Source organism: Crinia signifera, chromosome 6 (assembly GCF_055691185.1).
Source record: "Crinia signifera chromosome 6, ASM5569118v1, whole genome shotgun sequence".
Lineage (NCBI taxonomy): Eukaryota > Metazoa > Chordata > Amphibia > Anura > Myobatrachidae > Crinia > Crinia signifera.
In genome coordinates this window covers 177,315,027-177,342,292 of record NC_139222.1, presented here as the reverse complement: position 1 = coordinate 177,342,292, position 27,266 = coordinate 177,315,027, and the positions used below count along the sequence as shown (strand labels likewise).

Here is a 27,266-nt window from a genome sequence, read left to right as displayed (position 1 = left end):
TATACAAGGTGCCAGCGCTGGCTGAATAATTGTTCAGATGGTAATCCTAATAAAATTATATTTATTAACTCTAATAATAGCAAATGTAAAACACATTCAATCTAACTTAGACAATGTACAACAAAATACATGAAAATAAAGGATGGGGGAATTGTCACATAGGTGACATATAGTGGTATGTAGCAGGATTTAAAAGTCAAATGTCATAAAACATCCATGATAGGAACTTATTTTACCGATTGGGAAATTTCTCCACTGCTGAAATTGGATGAGGGATTGTAGGTGTGTACCCTCCAGTTGTAGATAAATAGATGGTTGTAGTGATGATAGGCTCTTGTATACAGTAGAATCCTGATGGCAACCACGGTACTTGTGTATTATCTGGGCGCTCAATTTTTTCATCGGGTCGGAAAAATCGTGTCGATCGCATCGCATGCAACCAAATCACATGCGATGCGATTTTTCCATAGGAATCAATGTTAAATGGTCCCTGAGACCCGATTTCACATTAGGGTCAATTTTAAATGCCCCCCCCCATTGTTTGTATGCCCCCTCATTGTTAACGCCACCCCACCATCAACGCCAAACCGAAGCGTGGCAAACGCAGCGAGGAGCGGCGGTATGGTCCTCCGACCTTTTTATACCCCCACTATCCACGTTGTTAAGTTATTCTACGTGTTAAGTAATCCGCGTCCGCTCGCCACGCTTCGGGCTCCTATTCTGCGTCCGCTCAACATGCTTCGGGCTCGGTGGTTTGCTGCGCTCGCCACACTATATAAGATCAACTCCACACCGACGTGGATATTGGGGGTATGAAAAGGTCGGAGGACACGTACCGGCGCCCCTCGCGGGCTCACCACGCTTCGGGTTGGCGTTAACAATGAGGGGGCATTTGGCCTAATACACCTAATGGGGGGGGGGGGCCTTTAACATTGCCCCAATGGGAAATCAGGTCTCAGGGACCATTTGGGACCATTCAACATTGATTCCTATGGAAAAATCATGTCCATCGCATGCGATGCGATCGACGCGATTTTACCGCAAAAATTGCATCGGTTGCATCGCATTGCGTGCCTTAAGTTAAGGCATACAATTTACTATATCGGGCGCCCGGATAATACACAAGTACCGCAACCACTCTTTGAACTGGAAAGTCTCTTAGGGACCTGGCTTGGTGTCCCAGCAGCTCTGTTTGAAACTTTAAATCCAGATTTTTGGGGAGGTGCTCTATTATTTTCAGGGATCAAGGATGACCATCAGTGAGAGCAAACAGTTCCAGTGTGATGCTCAACGCGTTTCCCCGGATCAGTAAAATTCCGGCTTCCTCAGGAGCGAATGATTTGAAATGGGCCAAAGGCTCCTATATATACTGTATATACACTGTGGGCGCATCCGCTGTCACACACAAAGTCTGTGACCTGCTGCACCTGGGTTGAACTGGGAGTGTTGCAATGGTAACCGTCATAAAAAACTATACATATTATATATCTAAAACTCCCAGTCCAACCCAGGTGCAGCAGGTCACAGACTTTGTGTGTGACAGCGGATGCGCCCACAGTGCAGATGTGCTGTGCACCATGCACCACTGGCATACACCTTGGCACAGGTGTTATGTTATTAGATTAGGTGGAGCTGCGGGCTTTGGAAGCAGCTAATTTAAGAGTGCAGGGGGAGCAATGGGCCCTTAAACAGAGGCAAATGCAGGATTTTTAGAAGGAGTTTTTCAAATGTTATCCAAAATCTCCCACTCTGCAGTGGTCTTTTTACACACTGGATACTGTATGAAACCGGTATTAATATTTAACAGTACAGATGGGCTATAGCAGCGGTTCTGAAACTGTGGGTCCTGACCCCAAAGTGGATTGCAAGGATTATGAGTCCTCACATAATTTTGTGCCTCCACAATTCTGCCATACATGAGTAGTCTGCTGACCACTTGTATGGCGACAATTTTGCAGTAACTTCCTGGGGGTCCTGTAACAATATGTATTCTCTAACTGGGTCCCAAAAATAGTTTGAGAACTCCTGGTCTATAAATAAAATAAGTGGTTAGGAAAAGGTTAAACATCATAATAAATAAATACACAAACATAATAGAACCAGTACTGCACTTTCTAAGCTCCTTGCAGCTATTCTCTCTGATGTTTGAGGGCTCAAATCCACACATGTAAATGTGGTAGAAGCTGGTACACTTTGTATGTGGAGCAGCTCTGCTCTGTCCCTTACACTGCATGCAGGGCCGGATTTGTGCCTAGGCCTGTGAGGCACCGGCCTCAGGGCGGCACCAATTAAGGGCGGCATGCAGGCTGACATTCCGTTAAATGGCAGAGCGGGTGGGCAGCGGCGAGTGACGAGCGCCGCTGCCCCAGACATGAATTATCATATGTCGGCAGCAGCGCCTCTCGTCACCCGCCACTGCCTACCCACTCTGCCATGCACATTACACCACCGCTTAGTGGCTGGGTCCGACGGTCCCCTGCGTGTCCGGAACACACAGTCTATTGGCTGCTGTGTATCCAGCAGATGAGCTGAGCGGCGCGCAGATCATCCTTGCGCTCAGTCAGTTACAGTGTGTGAGCCGGAGAGAGACTGATGGAGACACTGTGCTAATCACTGTACTAATAAGTGCCTCCCTCCCTCCGGATCCTCCGTACAGTGAGCAGTCTAGAGTGCTTAAAAAAATATTAAGGTGGGCTACAGTTTTTAATGAAATATATAAATAACAATGTATATACATATATGATTACTTTAAAATAGGGGGGGCACAAAAATGTTGTGCCTTGCGATGTGTGCGATGTGATCTCAGTAGTTAATTTAGTTAATTTATTCACTGCACCCTGAGTGAAATCGCATCGCAGATGAGATGAGATCTCAGTAGTTCATATGGTAAAACGCCTAAAACAGCAGCACTCTCCACGTCACCCCAAAGCGTGGCGAGCGCAGCGGAACGCATCCTCCGACCTTTTCATACCCCCACTATCCACGTCAGCGTGCAGTTGATCTTATATAGTGTGGCGAGGGCAGCGAGCCACCGAGCCCAAAGCGTGGCGAGCGTAGCCGGATTACTTTACATGTATTCCGCGTCCCCTCGCGACGCTTCGGGCTCGGTGGCTCGCTGCACTCACTACACTATATGAAATCAACTCCACGCCGACGTGGATAGTGGGGGTATGAAAAGGTCGGAGGATGCGTTCCGCCGCCCTTCGCCGGACTCGCCTCGCTTCGGGTGACGTGGAGAGTGGTGGTGTTTTACCATGTGAACTACTGAGATCTCATCTCACATCTCACGCCACAAAAAAGGGCCATGCGATGGGATTTCACTCAGGGTGCAGTGAATAAATTAACTAACTTAACTACTGAGCGTACGTAGGAAATCTGCGCGCCCTGCTAGGAAAGAAGTACCAATATTACACTTGACATCCACACGGGGGGGGTTCATTTACATATGACCCACTTGCAATTTGTTTTGAACAACATGGATTTTGGCAGATATCAGGTACTAAAGTTGGCATGGGTCCCAGATGTCATCATTTTGAATAAGTAGCCGGTGTCCTGCTAGGGTTAAACAGCTTTGGTCAAAAAATATTAGGTACTTGTTTCCTAGCACGGCGCCCATCTCGTTGATTGTATGCCTTAAGTTTAAGGCACTTAAGGCATACAATCAACGCGATGGACCCGATTTTGTGTCAATCACCAGCTAATATACCTGTGAAGCCAGCGAGGGGACGCGGATACCTGTGAAGGTATCCGCTGCGCTCGCCACGCTTCGGGCACTATATAAAATCGACGTGGATAGTAGGGGTATGAAAAGGTCGGAGGACGCTTTCCGCCGCCCCTCGCTGCGCTCGCCACGCTTCGGGTTGGCGTCAATAGTGGGGTGGCGTTAACAATGGGGGGGCGCATTTGAAACATGAGGGGGGGGGGGGTTGGTATTAAAATGGGGGTTTTGGGGCTTTTTACATTGAAATCAATGTAAAATCGGGTCTCAGGGACCATTTTACATTGATTCCAATGTAAAAATCGGGTCGACCCGATTTTTCCGACCCGATGGATACAATCAAAATCGGTGGCGCCGTGCTAGGAAACAAGTACCAAATATTACACTTGAACCCCGCACAGGCGGTTCACGTACATATGACCCACTTGCAATTTCTTTTGACCAACAAGGATTTGGGCAGAAATTGGGCACTAAAATGGGTGTAGCTCCCAGATATCATTTTGAATATGTAGCTGGTGTCCTGCAAGGGTTAAATAGCGTTGTTTAAAAAATATTACACCTGAAATCCACAGAATGTGGTCATTTACATATGACACACTTGCAAATTCTTTTGACCAACGTGGATTTTGGCAGAAATCGGGTACTAAAGTGGGCACGGGTCCCAGATTTCATCATTTGAATAAGTAGCTGGTGTCCTGCAAGGGTTAAACAGCGTTGGTCAAAAAATATTACACTTGGGCAGGGGATTTACGTACATATTACCCACTTGCAATTTCTTTTGACCAACAAGGATATGGGCAGAAATTGGGCACTAAAGTGGGCATTGGTGCAATATGTCATCATTTTGAATAAGTAGCTGGTGTCCTGCAAGGATTAAACAGCGTTGGTCAACAAATATTTCACTTGAAACCCGCACAGGGGGGTCACGTACATATGACCCAACTGCAATTTGTTTTGACCAATATGGATTTTGGCAGAAAACGGGCACTAAATTTTTATCATTTTGAACAAGCAGCTGGTGTCCTGCAAGGGTTAAACAGCGTTGGTCAAAAAATATTACACTTGAAATCCACACAGAGGGGTCATTTACATATGACCCACTTGCAATTTCTTTTGAACAACATGGATTTTGACAGATATCGGGTACTAAAGTGGGCATGGGTCCCAGATTTCATCATTTTGAATAAGTAGCTGGTGTCCTGCGTTGATAAAAAAATATTACACTTCAAACTTGCAAAGGAGGTTCACATACAAATGACCCACTTGCAATTTCTTTTGACCAACAAGGATTTGGGCAGAAATCGGGCACTAAAATGGGCATAGGTCCCAGATATGATATTGAGTAAGTAGCTGGTGTCCTGCAAGGGTTAAACAGCGTTGGTCAAAAATATATTACACTTGAAATCCACATGGGGGGGTCACGTACAAATGACCCACTTGCAATCCTGTGTGGATTTCAAGTGTAATATTTTTTGACCAACACTGTTTAACCCTTGCAGTACACCAGCTACTTATTCAAAATGATGACATTTGGGACCTATGCCCAATTTAGTGCCCGATCACTGCCCAAATCCTTGTTGGTCAAAAGAAATTGCAAGTGAGTCATATGTACGTGACCCCCCTGTGCGGGTTTCAAGTGTAATATATTTTGACCAATGCTGTTTAACCCTTGCAGGACACCAGCTACTTATTCAAAATGATGAAATCTGGGACCCATGCCCACTTTAGTACCCGATTTTTGCCAAAATCCATGTTGGTCAAAACAAATTGCAAGTGAATGAACACCCTGTGCGGATTTCTGGTGTCAAATTTGTGGTCCAAGCAGGGCCGGCGCCACCACTAGGCAAATCTAGGCATTTGCCTAGGGCGCCGGCCACTGGAGGGCGGCATTTTGTGCCGCCCGGTTACCTGTCCTACGGCGCTGTGTATTTAAATCTGGCGGCGGAGGCAGCGGGGGTCCCTGCAGTCCATTAGAAATCACGAGCACTATCCGCCGGGCTATGCGGAAGCGCTTCTAGTGTGAAAACTCTGGCAGCACGGCGCAGGCTGATCTCAGCCAATCAGCGTGCTGCCAGTGTTTTCACACTAGAAGCTCTTCCGCATAGCCCGGCGGATAGCGCTCGTTATTTCTAATGGACTGCAGGGACCCCCGCTGCCTCCGCCGCCAGATTTAAATACACAGCGCCGCAGGACAGGTACCCCCCCCCCCCCCCACCGGGGCGCCCCCACCCCGACTCGCCTGGGGCGCTCCGGTGCCTTGCACCGGCCCTGGGTCCAAGACTCATTAACCCTTGTAAAAGTTATTGTCCTGAATAAGAAGCTGGAGCTCGAATAAGAAGTGAATAAGAAGCTGGAGCACGAATAAGAAGCTGTGGTGGTCCCTCGTTAACCAAGGGGATATACGTCAGGGCCAGTCCAGATGTCAATCACAGCTCGGTGGCCCCGCCCCTGGCTCTCATACGAAAGTCACCACCTTGCATACACATACACGATGATAAAACATCAGGGTGCCTGCCATCGATATTCGATAGTTAAGTTTATGACACCATCGGCCTCCTCGAAGAAGGAAACGAAACACCGATGACCAGCAATAGCGCCGCTACCCAGTTTATTCTCTCTGACTCCTGCCCTAGCCCCACCCACCCCATCCCCGCCTCTCCTCTCACTACGAGGAAACGAAACTTAAGCGTAACTGCTGTGATGTCCTCGTAGAGTACTGTACACACACACAGCGCTGACACCGGGCAGCAGCACTATCACTAGAGCAGTAGCCAGGGGACGGTAGGTGTTGTCGGCAGTTGCCCACTATCCCACGGCAACAGAAGCCGAGTGTCCGGCCGGGCTCACCATGGCTCAGACATTGGATGACATGGCGGAGGAGCTGACATGCTCCATCTGTCTGGGTCTCTTCTCCGTCCCAGTCACCATCCCGTGTGGTCACAACTTCTGCCACAGCTGCCTGGAGCTCACCTGGAAGGAGTGCATTGTGTCTGTGTACAGCTGCCCCCAGTGCCGGTGCAGCTTCCTGGACAAACCCGAGCTCAGGAAGAACACGCTGCTCAGCAACCTGGTCAGCCAGCTGGCGACGGCCCGGGACAGGGAGGAGGAGAAGGCGGCGGAGCTGGAGGAAGAGAGCGACCAGCAGGAGGGCCCGGCGACGGTCATCATGTGTGACATCTGCAGGAAGAGCGCAGCTTCCAAAACATGTCTGACCTGCATGGCCTCCTACTGCCAGGAGCACCTGCTGCCCCACCTGGAGAGCCCAGCCTTCATGGACCACCCGCTCAGCCAGCCCCTAGGGGACCTGCAGGAGAGGAAGTGCGCGGAACACAACAGGTTAATAGACCACTACTGCCAGAGCCACAATAAATGCATCTGCTGCTACTGTGTCCCTTCCCACAAGCAGTGCCAGACCTTCACACTACAGGAGGGCAAACAGCAGAAGGAGGTGAGGTCCTGACTAACATAATATCTGCCACACACACTGTACATATAACCCATCAATGTGACAAATGATATCGGTACTTGTGTAGTTTAACGGGGCCACTGTATGCGGATGCATGCGATGTGATTTAGCACACCCTCTATCGCATCGCACGCTAATCGCATGCGATTTGATGGCGTGCGTTCTGATGTGATTTAGCACACACCCACTATCCACATCAGCCAGAAGTGTGGCGAGCGCAGCGGTATGCATCCTCCCGAACTGTTCATACGCCCACTATCCACATCAGCCAGAAGTGTGGCGAGCGCAGCGGTATGCATCCTCCCGAACTGTTCATACGCCCACTATCCACATCAGCCAGAAGTGTGGCGAGCGCATCTGTATGCATCCCCCCGAACTGTTCATACGCCCACTATCCACATCAGCCAGAAGTGTGGCGAGCGCAGCGGTATGCATCCTCCCGAACTGTTCATACGCCCACTATCTTCTCCTCTTTCTCTCCTTCTCTCTCTCCTTCTCTCTCTCTCTCCTTCTCTCTCTCTCTCCTTCTCTCTCCTCTCTCCTTCTCTCTCCTTCTCTCTCCTCTCTCCTTCTCTCTCCTCTCTCCTTCTCTCTCTCTCCTTCTCTCTCCTCTCTCCTTCTCTCTCTCTCCTTCTCTCTCTCTCTCCTTCTCTCTCTCTCTCTCCTTCTCTCTCTCTCCTTCTCTCTCTCCTTCTCTCTCTCTCTCCTTCTCTCTCTCTCTCCTTCTCTCTCTCTCTCTCTCTCTCTCCTTCTCTCTCTCCTTCTCTCTCTTCTCTCTCTCTCTCCTTCTCTCTCTCTCTCTCTCCTTCTCTCTCTCTCCTTCTCTCTCTCTCTCTCTCTCTCTCTCTCTCTCTCTCTCTCTCTCTCTCTCTCTCTCTCTCTCTCTCTCCCCCTCTCTCCCCTCTCCCCCTCTCCCTCTCTCCCTCTCTCCCTCTCTCCCTCTCTCCCTCTCTCCCTCCTCTCCCCCTCCCCTCCCCCTCCCCCTCTCCCTCTCCCCCTCCCCCTCTCTCTCTCCTCTCTCTCTCCCTCTCTCTCTCCCTCTCTCTCTCCCTCTCTCTCTCCCTCTCTCTCTCCCTCTCTCTCTCTCTCTCTCTCTCTCTCTCTCTCTCTCACTAGTGTTAAAGATAGTTGTCAATAATTATCCCATTTGTCTCTTGTATAATACAATTCTTGCCAGTCAGTAAAAAGTGATCGTTACCATGGCCCTTATTTTCATGGAGTTTTGTATTTATTTACGCTACACACACACATTGGGTCCCCCCATCATACATTATGTACATTAATTATACTAAATCGTTCGACTCTTGCACATCTTCCAATTGATTTTCGTGGTCGGTGGACTGCTTTTCATAGCAGGATGCTATGGAAACTGTCCACTAGGCTGGTGATACCAGCAGATGAGCATTGGTGGGGATCAGTGCTACACATCAGCGCTCTCTGCTTATCACGCATTATCACATTGGGTGGATTAGAGAAAGCAGCTCTAATGGTAAAAGTGAGCTGCTTTCAGCTCACTCGCCCAGAGTGTAGGGGCCTTTTAGAGTTAGCAAATTTTCTATTTAATTCTGAGCTACAGATCTTGAAGCTTTTTTTTTTTTATTTTTTTTTTTTTATGGACGTGGCAGACCAAAGTATTTATCCTGCGTAGCAGATTTTTTTTCAAGTAGTAACTATTCTGTAATACGATTCATTGATCTGTGTTACCAAACAGAAGAATCAGAAGAGCCTGGATTCATGCTGCACATTGGATTACACTTTCCGGTTATGTCCATCAAGACATTATGACATGACCATATACAGTATGAATATTACTTTAGCCAAGCAGCTAAATGTATGCAGGTTGTTACAGCAAAATTTTTACAAGGAACATTCTATTAACTTCTGTACATCTATGATCTAAAACAGTTGTTGGTGGAACAGGCAGCAAGCCAGCAACCCAGCATTATGGGGCTGCGCGTAATCTCTTGTTTGTCGAGTAATTTTCTTTTTTTTTAGGGGTAGGGGGTCATCTGCAGTTGACCCTGGGAGAGAGGGGTTCAGAGAAGCAGCAGTAGAAAAGGCGCGTTTCATGAGTACAGACTTTATCAGATGGGGCTTTAACTGGTGGAAACAGGAAAACCGTATAGGATGTGGTGCAGTATAGGGGAAAACTCATAAAACACCGACTGCCTCCCTCTTCCATCCCCCTGTCACTCTTGCCATCCTCCATCACCCGCTTCCACCCTGTCACTCTCTGCCATCTCCTGTTTCCCACTGCCATCCCTTGTCATCCATCTCCCTGCCAACCTATGCCCCCCCTTCTCACCCTATGCCTCTCACTAGTCATCCTCTACTACTGTATACCCGTCACCCTCTGCCCTCTGTTCCTCACTGCCACCCTTGGTTGAGACAGCCACTGAACCTCTGCCAGCATCATCACTCACTTTTCCATGCCACCCTCTGCCTCCCCATCACCTTTAACTTCCTCTACCTAGTCACCCACTGTCTCTCCCTCTGCCATCACCCTCTACCATATACTACCTCTCCCTAGTTACCCTTTGCTTCCTTCTGTATCTCTGCCATCCCCATGTAACCCTCTGCCACCTTTGTCAGTCTGCCTCCCATCACTCACTGCCTCTCCCTGCCATCTCTCTATCAGCCACTGACTAAACCTCTCACCTACTTTCAATCTCTGTCACTCCCAGTTATTTATTGCCTCCCCAGTCTCACACTAACTCTTCCTGCCACCCTTTGCCTCCCCATCACCCGTTTTCACTCAGTGGGATAATTTACTAAGATGGGAGTTCTATTTCACATGGGATGTTGCTATAGGCAACTAATCAGATAATATCTATTATCTTCTAGAAGGTGCTAAGTGAATAAGAAGTATATTCTGATTGGTTGCCCATAGCAACATCCCGTGTGAAATACATATCCCATCTTGGTAAAATAACCCCAATGCCTCTTCCCTGTCACCCACTGCCCCCCTGCCATCCCAAAGCCTTGGCAGCAGGTATAAACTTTAACATTAGCATGAATATATCATACAGGACATGGAATCTAAAAGGCGCCTGTTCCTTCTAATGTGTAAGGAATAAAGTGATTGCATTAGCCTCCATTTCACCTCTGTTGCCTTGCATGTGCGGCCTGCCGACCACACGCATGGCGATGATTCTGCGGTAACTTGCTGGGTCCTGTAATAATTTTATATTTTTTTTTACAGGGTCCCTGATCAAAATAGTTTGAGAATCCCCTGATCTATCTAATAAATTGTTGTATTTATAGATGTACTATATGAATCTGCTGCGATCTCTCAATCAGAAATTAGAAAAAGCCACAACCACAATGGAGGATGTCCGATGTGAACAGACAAAAGTTTTGGTGAGTTCCCTAATCATAGATAAGTGTTGCTGAACTTACCGATATTTCCTATGAAAAGTGTTGGTGGGTTTACTAGTACAGAATGTTTTAGAATGACCCTAAATGATCAGTAAAGCCGAATTCAAGGCCCATACACACTAGACAATATTGGTCACAATATCGTTCAGCAAGGGCTCTGTGAACAATATAGTCCAGTGTGTATGCTGTGCATCGTTAACGACCCACTCCCTCATCCAAGCATGTTCAGACGAGGGAAGACCTCATCAGTGATGGCCATGCTGCAGCATGATTGTTGTTCCACCAACCGTCCGCCCCCCCCCCCCCCCCCCATCTGTGGCATTGGCAAGTGTGTATGTCCTTGCCGATGCCATAAACAATGTGTGGAAATGCCTTTTATATACAGGAAATCACAAAGAAAAAGAAGGATCTGGTGGAGGAGGAGTTTGAGGAGATAAAACATCTAATTGATGAGGAACATAATAAAGCTATGGTGAAAGTCCAGGAGGAGGAGCAGAAACTAAACCAAAAATTTAGTTTCACACAGAATGTCCTGAAGAAGAAGAAACAAGAATATCAGCGTCTGAAGAGTAAGGTTCAGTCTATTCTAGAAGAGAAGGATGACCTTCAGTTTCTAAAGGTGAGTTTCTGTCAGTCTCCTGTGTGCACCTTTCTTTTTATCATGCCTGCTGTACATCTTCCTGTCATTCTGTTCCTCCTACCATCTACCTGCCTGCCCAATTACCCTTCTCTACTTCTCTCCATCTATAACACAGGTTCTCAAACTCGATCCTCAGGACCCCACACAGTGCATGTTTTGCTGGTCTCCTCATATAATCACAAGAGGAATAATTAGCTCCACCTGTGGATCGTTTAAAATGTGTCCATGAGTAATGAGTGCACCTGTGCACTTGGCGGGTGACCTGGAAAACATGTGTGGGGTCCTGAGGACCGACTTTGTGGGTGTATTTTATAGATCACAGGTTCTCAAACATAGTTTAGGATGTAGGAAGGCAGGCTTAGGGTGGGAAAATCCTGTAAGTATACCTATTGGATCCCTGTTGGGATGCTGGCGTCCGTATTCTGTCTGCCGGCTTCCCACCCGCCCTCATATGTGTGTATTCTCTTGCTAGCACACATCTATTCTCAGTATTTCTTCTACTCATTCTTCAGCATCCAGGCCTAACTTTATTTTGAGATCGTTATGTCCAAACTTAAATCGAAATTGCAGTGCAAAAATAAAGCTGGCCGGAATTAGAGGGCTATATGCAAATACAGCCAGTATTTATATATTCAATATAAATTCTTGAATACTTAAACCTGGGGTAGCCAACTCCAGTCCTCAAGAGCTACCAACAGTGCATGTTTTGCAGGTCTCCTCACAGAATCACAAGTGAAGTAATTAGCTCCATCTGTGTATCTTTGAAAAGTTTCAGCTAGTAATGAGTGCACCTGTGCAGCAGCTATGTTGTCTGGAAAATGTGAACTGTTGGTAGCTCTCAAGGACTGGAGTTGGCTACCACTGACTTAAACAAATGAGGGGGGGGGGGGAATCCACTGTTAGGGTTACTGTTTGAATAAATATGCAACAAATTGGCATTAATAGCACACATGCTGTTTTTCTTCTATTTCAATCCAGAAAGCCTCCAAAGTAACAGACACAGCTTCCAAAGACCCCTTTAAACCAAATACAGTGGTTGATAATAAGTTGATGCAGAATATCTACAAAGACGCTGTATCTCTCAAAGAAACCATCACATCAAAGCTCAGCCAGCTGGGTAAGACGCCTCCCTTTTTCACCTTATACCAGTGGTTCCCAAACTTTTTTGAATCACGGCACCCTAGAGCACCAAAATATTTTCAAGGCACCCCTAGGCCAAATGCTTCTTATCGAAAAATTCAGACAAAAATATTAAATGAAGTGCATTGTGTTTATATGTCACAGTTATGTGGTGAGGGACAGGATTGGCTTCTGTTTGTCCTCATATATTATGAATGGCAGCCACAAGCACTGGTTTTGCCTGGTACATTGGCCATAGATGATAAGAATTGATCTTGGTCCACCAACGCAAGGCACCCCTGCAAGTGTCCTGAGGCAGCCCAGGGTGCCTAGGCACACAGTTTGGGAACCACTGCCTTATACTTATTATGTGTTTACTTTTATACCAATAACCAATAGAGGGCAGTAAATGGAATATCACTGTCCTTCAAAGCTTTGTGGTTGTAGGACATGCTCATTTTATAGGGCTGGTAGGGGGTTTGTGGTTAGGGACTTTGTATTTGGAAAGTGTAGATGAAGAAGATACATATCTTCTACCTGTATACACCATATATAATCAGAAATATGTTCCTCTGTTTATGAATAGTTGCTTATAAAGCTTGGCATGCGTGTTACAAGTTGACACCATGGCCCTCATTCTGAATCATTCGGAACGGGGCGAATTTGACCTCGTTCCGTGATTGGGGCTCTGCGCATGGTATATTATGCGCATGTGCAGCTCCCCTTTGCGAATGGCTTTGGCGACTTGTATAGTCTCTGAGCCTTTCACAATGATCAGGACGGGCTTGGGGCGGCGGGGGTCACCCATAAGAACGCCCAGCGTTTTATGTGCGTCCCCATGAAAATGCTGGCCATTCCCATGGGTACGCTGGCAGGATGATGTCACAGGACGTCAGCCGTCCACCCCGTCTTTGTCCCGGCGCTTGCAAATAAGTCAGCTCGCACTGACTTCTATATGCAAAGCCAGAAGAAATCTTCGGATGGTCGGCAACATCGAATGATTTATCCAGAGTCTTGAAGATCGCAGCTTACCAAGCAAACTAGAATCAGGCCCTACATGTGATCCAGGTGGATCTTTGCTATATTTCTGCCATGCATGGTCAGTTGATTCAATGTGCTACAATATCCACATTGCGTAATTACTGAACATCATTAGAATATATGAAGATAATCATTCTTCATTGACATATATTAAGGTATATGCTATCGCAAACAAGAATAGAACATGAGATTGTATTCATCAGAGAAAGCCAAACTACTTTGCTGATGGTCAAGATTTCAAAATAGGGACATTTCCAGGGATAAAGCTCTAGAGAAGCTTGAATTGGCCATTTACATTACAGTTGCAACTGTGGTGCATGTGGGTCTACTAATATACTTAAGCACTGAAGTAGGCAACTTCTGGGGGGACTGCGAGTGCAAGCATGTACAGCTAGCATCCTCTCCTCTATTCTGACCATTTTCTGTCATCTAGGCTACTTCTGTGTTATATAAATGATCGTTGTATTTAACTGGAAGTCCCTTGTTTTGTCAAAGCAAACTTGACCTAAAAATACTTATTTTCAGTATACACACAGGCTGCTTAGTGTTTCTTACAAATATTTCTTTACAATTTGCATACTGGATTCTGTAACCTTCCTGTGATATCTAAGTTGTGTACAATCCCTATTCTGTATCGTACTAAAAAAGAGGAAAACATTTATTCTCTGCCTGTTTTTGTATATGGCTAACACCAGAATCAAGACCCGAGGTGGTACCAACAAATAAAATCCAGGAAGCAGATGTGGCGGCGGCGACAACTGGTAGGAAAAAGATAAAATATTCCCAAATCAATGGCTATTATTTCTGCAGATTATGTCTTCCCTTTTATACACTGTCATACACAGCTAGACTATTACCCCAGATGTTAAGATGAATCCTCTGTCTTTTTTCTTTTCCCTGCTTTGAAGGATGGCTAAAACGACCACTCATTTTGTCTTGCAGTAGTGCAAAAATGAAACTACCCCCTCTTTCAAATCTGTCTTTTTACATATCCATTAAGCCTTTGGGTGCCAAGGGAATTTGTCAAAATAGGTGTGAAAATTGGTACGCAAACATTTGTAGTCATCATAATGACTGGTAATGTTTACCTTAATATAGGAAATATAATCTTTTTTTGCATAACTTTTTTATTTGAATTTATATAACAAATGTGAGGGACACTTTAAAGGGCATTTTAAGCGGATATTTTGAACATCTCCCACAGATGTTGGCACTCAAAGGGGTAATTAACAACCCTCTTGTCCTCATCCAGTCCTAAGATTTGCTAAATATAACTTCATGCAAACAAAAGTTAACATGAAGAAACTGTGAGTGAAAAAGAACAAGCAACATCTGATTCAGCTGCTTGAACAGTGTTAACACAAACGTCATTGCTCCAGCCAAAGTGCAAACGTTCTGCTTTTATACGGTAGCGATAGCACTTTCACATTTTATTTATTTCTCTTTTTACTTCTTGAATGTCCACATATACCATTTCTCTTATGATGCTCAAAATAAAAAGCAGTTTTGGTGTAGATGGATTTTTCATTTTCGTTTAAATTAATTGATAGAAGAGAGTAAACTCTATGGTACTTGTTTCCTAGCACGGCGCCTGCGATTTTGATTGTATCCATCGGGTCCTAAAAAAATCGCGTCCATCGCATGCAACCAAATTGTATGCAATGCGATTTTTACATCGGAACCAATGTTAAATGCCCCCCAGACCCTAATTTTCATTGTATACCCACCCTGATGGGTCAAATGCCCCCCCCATTGTTAACGCCACCCCACGATGAATGCCAACCCGAAGCGTGGCGAGCGGCGGTGGTACGCGTCCTTTGATCTTTTCATACCCCCTCTATTCACGTCGGCGTGGAGCTGATTTTATATAGTGTGGCGAGCCACTGAGCCCAAAGAGTGGCAAGCGGACGCGCATTACTTCACAGGTATTGCGCATCCCTCGCGGGGCTCGCTGCGCTCGCCACGCTTCGGGATCGGTGGTTCGCTGCGCTCGCCACACTATATAAAATCAACTCCACGCCGACGTGGATAGTGGGGGTATGAAAAGGTCGGAGGACGCGTACCGCCGCCCCTCGCGGGCTCGCCGCGCTTCGGGTTGGCGTTCATCGTGGGGTGGCGTTAACAATGGGGGGGGGGGGGCGCATTTCACATGTAAAATACCCATAAGGGTGGGTATACAATGAAAAATCAGGTCTATTGGTCCATTTAACATTGTTCCCTATGTAAAATCGCGTCCATCGCATGCCTTAACTTAAGGCATGCGATGGACGCGATTTCTTAATTGTCGGGGAAAAGGCTAAAAATAGCCCTGAAATCACGTCGGTCGCGTCCATCGCATACCTTAAGTTAAGGTATGCAATCACCTGCGACGGGCGCCGTGCTAGGAAACAAGTACCAACTCTATTGTCACATGTCCGTAAATTTGTCAGATTTTAGGACATGGGGAGGACTAGATTTCCCATTGTAAAACAAACACATTTCACGTAAGGCATTTACTTTTAAGTTTATTTTATCATTGAATCAGTATATACATTAATAGGCAATATGTATGTATACACTGAAAATGAGAAGACACTGAAAAAACGAATTCAGCAAATAATATGCCCCTATAATTCACAAGGTGAAATTCACACAGGTACCAATACAGTGAGGCTGTTAAAAAGGCTTCTTTGTGTAGAAATGCTTGCGTTGCAGCATGTTACCGAGTACTGTACACGCTATTCTTGTTTCCTCTCACCATACAGATAAATCCAGCAAATGGAAACCTCCTCCTCTTATGAAATCTTATGAAGGGAAGCAACACAAACCAAGTAAGTGGAGGCCAAACTATATCTGTAGCCATCAGAGATGTGTTAATAAATAAAGCTGGCTGGGTGAGCACGCCCTCCACAACCAGGGGTCGGTATATGAGTCCAGGTGATGATCCAGCACGGCCACTTAATTGTTGCTTGGGCGGGTGCCAGCACAGCAAATAAAGTTATACAGTCCAACAAAAGTGCAGCACTCCAGCCACTTAAATAAGAATTTATTTTAATGTCAATCCATAAAGCAACGTTTCAATACACTTAATACACTTAAGTATTAATACTTAAGTGTATTGAAACGTTGCTTTATGGATTTACATTAAAAGAAAGCCTTATTTAAGTGGCTGGAGTGCTGGACTATATATGTGAGAACCTACACCTTGACAAAGGGGCGCTGGCCCGAAACGTTGGTTGTTTTTTTTCCACTTTTTGAATACAAGTATTTCACACAGACCCACGCGCGTCTCAGTCAGATGGACGCCGGGCTGCTGGCGGATCGCCAGCGGTGACGTTCTGGCGATTCGCCAGCAAGAGGGAGCCCGGCTCCATCTGTAGATAGTTCATAAAGATAAGTAGTAGAAATGATGTGGTAAAATAACATACAACTATTTCTGTTCTCCTTGAAGAGAGATGTCATGATTACATGATGAGCATTATAATTGGGAGTGATATTTATGACTTCTCCTAAGATTAGTCTTCCATGCTTGTCTTCCTGTAACTGTTATAAAGGTTATATTTATCCTTAGTACACTTAAAGATTTACTTTCTTTTCAGTTCAGTTGTGAATTGGGTACTTGTGTACTAGCACGGTGCCCATCGCATCGCAGACCATAAGGCATGCGATGGTATGCGATGCGATGGTATACAATTTTAAATTGTATACCATCGAATTGTATGCCATTATATCGCATATACAATGGTATGCGATTTAAAATGGTATAAGCACCCTAATGGGTTTTCCCATGTTAAAAGTGGCCCCTATAAGTTAATTAAACGTGTTGGCTGCTTAATATGTTAAAAGCACCCCCAATGGCACCCCCACTATCAACGCCAACCCGAAGCGTGGCGAGCGGCGGCAGTACGCGTCCTACGACATTTTCATACCCCCACTATCCACGTCGGCGTGGAGTTGATTTTTTATAGTGTGGCGAGCCCCGCGGAATACATGTAAAGTAATACACGTCCCTTCCCTGCGCTCGCCACGCTTCGGGCTCGCTGCGCTCGCCACACTATATAAAGTCAACTCCTCTCCGACGTGGATAGTGGGGGTATGAAAAGGTCGTAGGCCGCGTACCGCCGCCCCTCGCGGGCTCGCTGTGCTCGCCACGCTTCGGGTTCACGTTCATAGTGGGGGTGGCGTGGGGGTGCATTTTAACATTGTAAGCCCCCATTAAGGTGCTTATACAATTAAACATCGTATAGGGGGCTTATACAATTTTAAATCACATCGCAGTGCATCGGGTGTATGCCATGCAATGCGATTATATGAAGTGTGAACAAATATCGTGGGCGCCGTGCTAGTACACAAGTACTGTGAATTGTTTTTCAAATAAAGCTAAAATGAATCCACCAATTAATGATCCATGTGCAACTCCACCTCACTGTGGGCCTTATTCTAGTTCACTCTTTTTGACAAAATCCTTCTAATTGGACAAAACCATGTGCACTGCAGGGGGCAGATGTAAAATGTGCAGAGAGAATTAGATTTGGGTGAGTTATTTTGTTTCTGTGCAGGGTAAATACTGGCTGCTTTATTTTTACACTGCAATATAGATCTCACTTTGAAGTAAAACCACACCCAAATCTAATTATCTCTGCACAAGTTACATCTGCCCCACCTGCAGTGCACATGGTTTTGTCCATCTAAGAAGGAATTTGTCAGAAAGAGTGAACTAGAATAAGACCCTGTAAGTGCATGATTCTTGTTGAAAGTTTGACTTTGTCTTGTGTTTATCTGTGTTTGCGTGTGTTTGTCTGGCATTATTTGGTATGCACCATCATTGTTGGAGTAAAAGCTGGGACACATGGGCAAATCCTGCCTATTAGCTTGAGCTTGAGCTGAAGTTGACTTCTTATTCGTGATCCAGCTTCTTATTCAGAAAATGTTAATATTTAAAACAAATTAAGCAGGATCATTTAATTATTATTGTACAAACAAAAAAATATATATATCCATGACCCAAATCTCAATTGTATTTTTAGTGATGCAAAGGTGAATAGGCCCCAGATTTCATCATTTTGAATAAGTAGCCGTTGTCCTGCAAGGGTTAAACAGCATTGGTCAAACAGTATGACACTTGAAAACCAATGGGGGGTCACTTACATATGACCCACTTGCAATTGACTTTGATCAACAAGGTTTTGGGCAGAAATAGGGCGATAAAATGGGCATAGGTCTCAGATTTCATAATTTTCAATGAGTAGCTGTGTCCTGCAAGGGTTAAATAGCGTTGGTCATAAAAATATTACACTTGAAACATACACAGGGGGTCACTTATATATGACCCACCTGCAAATGACTTTAACCAACAAGGATCATATAAAGTTTAGATTGAATATACAAACATGAATGTATGGTATATATTTTTTTTGAGCAGACCTGTTTAACCCTTGCAAACTACAGATACTTTGTCCATTCAACCAAATATGTTGCCCATGCCCACTTTCCTACCTATTTTGATGCTTGTAGGTCAAATTTTTTTGGGTTGGTTCATATGGAAGTGACCCCCCTGTGTGGGTTTCAAGTGTCAACTCTTTTGACCAACGCTGTTTATCCCTTGCATGACACCAACTATTTCAAAAAGATAAAATCTGTGACCCGTGCCCATTTTATCGCCCTATTTCTGCCCAAATTCTTGTTGGCCAAAAGAAATTGCAAGTAGGTCATATGTAAGCGACCCCTCCTGTGTGTGTGTGTGTATAAAGTGTCAAATTGTATGACCAACGCTTTTTAACCATTGTAGGACACCAGCTACTTATTCAAAAAGATTAAATCTGGGACCCATGCCCACTTTCTTCCCAAATCCTTGTAGGTCATATGTAAGTGACCCCCCTGTGTGGGTTTGAAGTGTTATACTGTTTGACCAACGCTGTTTAACCCTTGCAGGACACTGGCTTCTTATTCAAAAGGTTAAATCTGGGACCCATGCCCTCTTTAGTGCCCTATTTCTGCCCAAATCCTTTGTTGGTCAAAATAAATTAAAAGTATGACACTGTAACATATGTAAGTGACCCCCCTGTGTAGGTTTCAAGTGACAAATTGTTTGACCAACACTGTTTAACACTTGCAGGACACCAGCTACTTATTCAAAATGATGAAATCTGGGTCCTATGCCCCTTTGCCAGCCTATTTCAAGACTAAAATCGCATTGGCACAGGCAAAATACAATTGAGATTTGTATCATGAATATTTTTTGTTTGTACAATAATAATTTAATAATCCTACTTAATTTTGATTGTTTTAATATTAACATTTTCTGAATCAGTGAAGTGAATAAGAAGCTTGCAGAATAAGGGGTGTGGTATAGGGTTCCGACAGTCGGGATCACGAGCGGACCCAGACAGCATGGTGAGAGCAACAAAGCCCCTTGCGGGCTCGCCACACTGCAGACAAGGTGGTTCGCTACGCTCTACACCTATTCTAGTCTTCCTCGTGGGGGGGCCGTAGACCCCCACGAGGGAGAATAGCCGGTGGCAGTCGGGCCCCTGTGTGTCGGGGTTTTCACTGTCGGGATCCCAACGTCGGGTAAATGACTGTCGGGACCCCGTCCGGCACCCCCTAATAAGAAGCTCTCTTCAGCCTTGTTTATTTCACCTGCTAATAGTGAGATGAGAATGATCTAGAATAAAGGTGGCCATACATTAGAACGATTTCAGGTCCGAACGCACAATTTTGATGGGTCGTATGATGCATTGTGTGTGTTTGAGTGCATATCATGAGGTGTTTCGTTACGATGTGTGAATTCTAAGGTGGATCCTCAAATCTTCTGGTACGTAAGAGCTGAAGATGCTGCTAACAAACCATATGCTGGGAGTTGCAGATCTTAGGATAGATCTTATATGAAATTACATACATAAGATTTATCAGGGGACATCTTACTAAGACTGTAATCCGACGAAAAAACAAAAGGAGAATATAGCAAATTTACGAAGATGCTGTGTTTTCCGATGGAGATGTGAATTGTGTTTGACTGCTGTATTTACTGGTAGCCAAATACATACAATGTGGCAACATAGCACGGATCAGTCAGATCCGTGCAAGGCTGCTCTGCGTAAAAATAATTAATAGAAGAAATAATTAAATACAGATGGTGCAGCTCTCAATGGAGCTGCTCCTGGCGATAGAACCGCCCCGCGGGGCAGCTGCCATCCTCCGACAGATGGTGGTGCACGTGCGTGCCCCGTTCTGTCGGAGTTCGCCGCCCGTCTCCCCGCTCTGCCCCTGCCTGTCTCCGCTGCCTGCCCATCTCCCGGAAGTGGAGACAGGCAGGGAAGCCGTAGATTTCCGCTCCCCGCCGGTTTGCTGTCGGGGGCGCACGAGTGAGACGCTCACGCGTGCCATCTAAAGCAATCTGGCGATCCTACAGCATGGCTGACAGATGCTACATCTGTAATTGAAACAAACAAATAAAAGGAGTAGGGGTCCCCCCATATTTTGGCATCATTTTATGGCCACGGGACCTTTATATAATAAGTATCCCCCGGCTGAGGCATGACAGTGCTGGCTGTATGTGCCCGGTGCTGTTTCCCAAAATACAGGGGGCCCCTACTACTTTTGTCCCCCGTATTTTGGGAACCAGGACCAGGCCATGAGCCCGGTGCTGGTTATAGAAATACAGGGGGGCCCAGATTTTTTTTTTTCCCTTGTAATTCTGCAACCAGGACTGGCTCAATGAGCCTGGGGCTGGTTTTTGCCTGGTGGTTCACACTGCATGCCAGTTAAATTGTTTATTTCTTCTATTCTTACACATGGAAGCCTACACGGTTCTGACTGATCCGCGCAGGCTTCAGCCCAATATGCCTGATAAATTAGGAGTATTTTCCAGGTGTATTTTATGCTGAATTACAGCCCATATTCAGCATAAGAACTGATAGTAAATTTGGATTCACCATTCAAGTGAATGGTGAAATATGTTTGTGTTTGCTCGATGGTGTATTGTAAAAAAAGAAAATACAAATGAATATACCAGTTGTCAAACAGAACATTTAGGTATTTTTAGGCCTGGTAAATTACCAAAAGCTAATTTACAGCAGTTTTTTACATGGAGTGGCTACAAATACGTCCATTCACAGCCATTCCATCTTGGTAAATTTTGCCCGTCGTGTGTCTGGGAAGCTGCCAGGGAAATCGCTAGAAGACTTGGGTGAGATGCTGGTCATCCTGATGTATGGCCAGCTTAAGTCAGATTGGATTTATAAATACACTCAATAATAATATTCCTATCAGTTTCAATTGGGCTAGTCGTAGGCATAATGCACGTGTAAGGCCACATAGTACATTCTTGGACCAATTGCAAATATCACCAGCAAGGATTCAGTGTGTGGCCAGTCTAGGTCTATTGTAATGCCATCATTATTTGAACCATAATTTTTTTAAAGTGACCTGTTGATTTGGTGTACAGGATTATAGATAGACTAGTTAAAGCTCATCAAAATGATGGCTTAAGGTGCCCATACACGCTGCGATTATCGCATGCGTTTTGAACTTTTAAAGTTCAAAACTCATCGCATGTGCGATAATTGCACCATGTACCTGCGGCGATGCGGGTACAATATTGTATAGCACAAAAAGTATCTGCAGGCAGTACTTTTTGTGCTACATTGCATAACTTTAGTAGTACATGCGATGCGATGTACATTTGAAACTATTAACTTTAAAAAAATCGCATCCACTTCAAGTGCCAAAATCGCATGGCAGCTTGAAGTTCAAAACGCACAGCACATGAAATCGGTGCGTGCATGGGCACCTTTTGTCTTGATCTGCACCTACCTCCAATCCCTGTCTTCACAGCTTCCTCTCCATAGCCAGGAAGTTTGAAACCTATCATTATGGTTTCACTTTCTATTATGGTGTATTGTGGTCCAAAGTGGCCTCTAGTGGCCAATTGCAGTACTTCACCTCAAAAAAGGTGAGGAGGATATACAGTGCTTCTATACCTGCTATAAAATCTTCTAAAAGTAGCATGATCATTTAAAATGAACTGGCAGCTCCTACTTAGACCTCCTTCTAAAACCACAGTTTAACAAAAACAAGTACATAAAGAAAAGTCGCACTATAATAATGATCTCTAATTCAACTTGTATACAGATGACATCCATAGGAGTTAGGAAATCCCAACCAATAAAATGTCAAATTGATTATAAATTAATTCTTTTTTTTTTTTTTTCAAAAATGTTTTTATTGAGGCATTGTGAACAATAAATTACAACTTTTACATGTATATGTTGTACAATGTCATCATTTCAATGAAAACGGATTAATATCATAGATGAATATTGAGGTATAACTTTGTGTTTAAGCTTGATATTACCCTTTACCATCCATGAGTTTCACAATGACATATTAAGTAGTTAAATAGTGAACCATATATAACACATTTGACAGTACAGATAGGGTCTGTTATTATATCATATCATCTATGTCTATCATATAAATATATTAAACAAGACATTACTTTGAAACATTGCATAATGATAAAACTACCTGATAAAGAATACTTAGTAATCCGTGACTCTCTCTCATCCTGTAACCCCCACCCCCCATCCCGCGACCCAGTTTTATTTTATTTTTTTAAGTGGTGAGATCATGTTATTCTCTCATCAAATGTAATGGGAGGGTCATTGGCCACTAGGCGAAGTAGATACCAAGATGTGTTTTGTAAACTTTGGTGGATTTGTTGTCTCATATCCACCGACAATGTGGCGATATAGCTCTCCCAAATTGTAAAGAATTTAATTATCTTGTGCTCCTTGTCCAGACTAACCTCAATCCAGTCCATCCTGAACAAGTGAAAGAGTTTACATTTAAATAAAGGAAATGTTGGAGGTGAACTAGAGATCCATTCATGAAGGATAGTTTTCCGTGCTGCTGCGCTGATCGCCAGCAGGAGGTGTCTAACCCCCTTAGTTATTCTCGTGGAGGATGATGTTATACCAAATATGGCCCATTCTGGTGTGAATGGGACATAATTAATTAATGAGAATTCTGCATATTGTTTGACCTTTAGCCAGAATGACCGGACTATCGGACAGGACCAAAAACAGTGGTATAGGTCCGCATTGGGTTCTCCGCAACTATAACACGAGTGGGATGTGGAGCGTCCCATTAGGAAGCTTCGATGTGGGGATAGATAAGCTTCATGGAAGATGTTCAAGAACATCTCTGTGTATGTGGTTGACGACAAAACTCTACAGGATTTTATAAGTACCTTGAGCAAGTCTTCAATTTCATAATCTGGAAATTTGGATAGCCACTTGGATATGCCACTATTGGACTTTGAGTGATCTAAATCCGTTCTAAAGTACCTGTAATAAAGAGATATAGCCTTCCGTAAAATAGGGGGTTTATTCAGCAGTGCATCAATCGGGTTTATCCCGTCTTTTTCAGAGAGCACTCTTACTGACGCCACGTAGTGTTGCGCCTGCAGAAAGGCCATAGGGTATGCTATAAATTAATTCTTATTAGAAATTTCTCTTCTGTCTATTGAAAGGTTCTTGTCTAAAGGTGCCCACACACTAGAAAGATCTGCGATCTTAAGATGTGCGCATAAATTAGCCTTCAAATCTTTTGTCCGATCTGGACAAAAGATTTCAGGCAAGAGCACATCTTTACCAAAGATTTTTCTTAAGATCCCGTGTGCGTTCCTATGGATCTTTTGTTAAATCTTCTGATCTTTTGTGCAGCACGTAAGATCAGAAGATGTAGCAAAAGATCCACGGGAGCGAGCATCGGACGATTTTTGACCGATTTTTGACCGATTATCGGTAAATATTGGCCGATTTATCGAAAGTCGGCCAATCGGCCCAAAAATCGTTCTAATGTGTGGGCACCTTAAATGTGTAGATGTCTCCAGGCCCCCAATGTGATGAATATGTGACAAAGAAAGGACTTTGGGGCAGATTTAACAATGAGTGATGTTCTTTTATCTGATAATCTTAAATGGTGCTTCAAACAATTGGCTGCTAATGTAATTTTCAAACATGACAGTTAGGACCTGATTGGTTGGAGCACCACTTTAGATTAGTAATGAGTAATAACAAGAATATCACTCTTTAAATCTAATCTGAGGGGTGTGGCTTGGAACAGCATTATGTCAGTTGCTCAGTGCCTGCTCTCCTGCATAAATCCCACTGTCAAACCTGTCTCTGTGGTGATCCCCTCTTGTGGACTGGGCTCGGGTGATCTTCTCCTGATTGGTTGCCATGGGCCACTTCTCCTCTGGCTTACTTCTCCTCCCAGGGGCGTACGTAGAACATTGTGGGCCCCATAGCAAAAATTTTAAAGCCCCCGCCCCCCCTTCTATTGTCACTACAATGCCCCTAAAGGTGCCCACACACTAGAACGATTTTTGGGCCGATTGGCTGATTTTCGATAAATCGGCCGATATTTACCGATAATCGGTCGAAAATCGGCCGATGCTCGCTCCCGTGGATCTTTTGCTAAATCTTCTGATCTTACGTGCTGCACAAAAGATCAGAAGATTTAACAAAAGATCCATAGGAACGCACACGGGATCTTAAGAAAAATTTTTGGTAAAGATGTGCGCTTGCCTGAAATCTTTTGTCCAGATCGGACAAAAGATTTGAAGGCTAATTTATGCGCACATCTTATGATCGCAGATCTTTCTAGTGCGTGGGCACCTTTAGGTGGGCAGAAGAAAGAGAGGGGAGCAAGACACAAGCAGGGGGTCAGGAAAGAGAGAGCGAGGAACAAGATAGAGACAGAGCGGCGGTCAGGGAGAGAAAGGGTTCCTGAGAAAAAGAGGGAATCAGAGTAGGAGAAAGACGAGGGGGGGGGGGGGATTGAGAGAGAGAGAGAAAGGGAGGAGTGAGAGAAAATGTCAGGGAGAGAGGTAGAGTGAGAGTGTCAGGGAGAAAAAGGATACATAGAGAAAGAAAAAGTGAGAGAATGAGAGCGAGAGGGAGGGGGGGGGGTGTCAGTGAGAGATGAGAGAGAGGATGTCAGGGAGAGACGGAATAAGAGAGCAGGTGTGTCAAGAGAGAGTCTAGGGACAGAGTGAGAGAGATAAAGGACCCCTTTCAATTCAATATGGTGAATAGCACCAGGAGTGTGCTTCTGCAGCTATTCTAATCAGCGCGCCGCTAACTCCGACTAGTAGATTTCTGATCACATATATCTTGGGGTGTGAGCAGAAATCCGACAAAATTAGAGTGGCACAGACAGCATTGCCACAAGTCAGAAAATGACTGTGCCCGTGACAAAACTGGCATTCTTCAATTTAGCGGAGTCCAAATTAGAATACCTATTCACTGCACACCATATTGAATGTCCCCAAAAAGAGACTAGGGACAGAGAGATGAAGGGTGAGAGAATAGAGGTTTGAAAGGGCAGGGGGAAAGAGAGAAGGGAGAGAAAGGGGCAGAAAGGGGGGCAGGAGGTGAGACGAGATATGGGGGAGCCAGTGAGAGAGAGCAAGGAGACATTAATTTTTTTTTCCTCTCTTCTCATAATCAACAGCCGGGTTGGTTTCCATTCCTTTCCTTTTCTGTTCTTCTTAGATTATTTTTAGTTAAAAACTCAATGAGTTGTCTATCTGAAATGATTGAAGACAATATGTATTTAAAGAATAAGCTTTTAACTTCTGAAATGCTCTACATATATCTTGATGTTATATTTATCAGAGTGTTCTTAAAATGTTTATATTGAATATAAGCTTATAAGAAAATTGTAATGCATACTTTATATGTATTCTATGATTTCTCATTGATAAAATTTATATGATGAGAGAGCAAGGAGAGAAAAAATTAGTGGACACAGAAAGAGAAGAGAGGGAGGGAGCAGGGGGTTGAAATGTTTGAGACCGGCATAATCTTTAACTTGTAATACCATTCGCCCTCCAGGTACACTATGTACAGTAGCTTGCACTGTCCCCCTCCCCCTTCAGTGCAAGCAGCGATTTGTACCTGCAGCAGTGGTCTCGTCTGTGCCGGGACTCTGGGTCTCTCCATCTGGGCGCGGGCCTCCTGCATGTAGGTGCCAGCCGGGTCTCTCTGGGTGTCTCCCACATCGTGATGTTAGTGGTTAGCTGCTGCCAAGCTCGGCAGCGCCAGAAAGGGGTAGGAGAGGCTGCATAAGCTGATTCTCCTCCATCCATTGGACCACCGCTGCTGACAGGATGGTGAGGGGTTGCGTTGCCGCTGCTGTCACGGTGTCTGCCCAGTCGCCACTACTTTTCCCCTTCACCCTCCATAGTTATGCCACTGTCTCCTCCCTTATCACTGCTTCATACATCTGCCCCAATGTGTTTTCATATGTTATATTCAGCATGCTGTGAGCGTTGGAGAATTATGGGAACGTATGTGTAAATGCACAGACAATGCACTTATGCCTATCTAAGGTATATTGTTTTAAAAGGCTTTGACATTTGGGAACAAATTGAGAGATCCTTGAGAGATTCTCGGTAGAAATTGATATAGTTATGACCCTGGCACCTTCAAGGGGGTTTCTGGACACACAATTTAATTGAGATTAAGGCCATGGAAGTATTCCTGTGTCTCTGTTTAAAATTTACAGAGACAAACAGGAGAAGAGACTGTTTGGTCTCTGATCTCAATCCAATTGAGAATCTGTGGCACTATTTCAAAAATTGCCATCCATAAGGGTCATCTAACCAACCTGAAAGAAACATCAGCTGCTATTACAGCAAAAGATCATCCTACCAAGTACTAATCTGCAGGCTTTTAATATATTATTATTGCTCTTTTTTTAATTGTCTTATTAAAAATATAGGCCCTTTCACCTTCAGCCGCAGTTTTGCTTTCTACGCAGCTGTCTCTCTCATGCTGGGGGATGCCCAACATGCACAGTCCCTCTCTGCGATGATATTGAAATGTAATTGCAATTGCATTACAGAAGTGTGA

At 44.7% G+C, this 27,266-nt stretch overlaps 1 protein-coding gene across 1 annotated transcript in view; it reads left to right on the top strand.

The window, feature by feature from the left end:
- Window positions 1-6,288: 6,288 nt before the first annotated feature.
- Window positions 6,289-27,266, top strand: part of LOC146008679 (E3 ubiquitin/ISG15 ligase TRIM25-like) — a 33,015-nt gene continuing 12,037 nt past the window's right edge. The window contains exons 1-6 of the mRNA XM_083148217.1: window positions 6,289-7,166; window positions 10,449-10,544; window positions 10,948-11,181; window positions 12,181-12,319; window positions 14,058-14,123; window positions 16,107-16,172. Of these exons, the coding sequence (XP_083004343.1) occupies window positions 6,567-7,166; window positions 10,449-10,544; window positions 10,948-11,181; window positions 12,181-12,319; window positions 14,058-14,123; window positions 16,107-16,172 (1,201 nt within the window). The 5' untranslated portion in view covers window positions 6,289-6,566. The remainder of the gene's footprint in view (window positions 7,167-10,448; window positions 10,545-10,947; window positions 11,182-12,180; window positions 12,320-14,057; window positions 14,124-16,106; window positions 16,173-27,266) is intronic.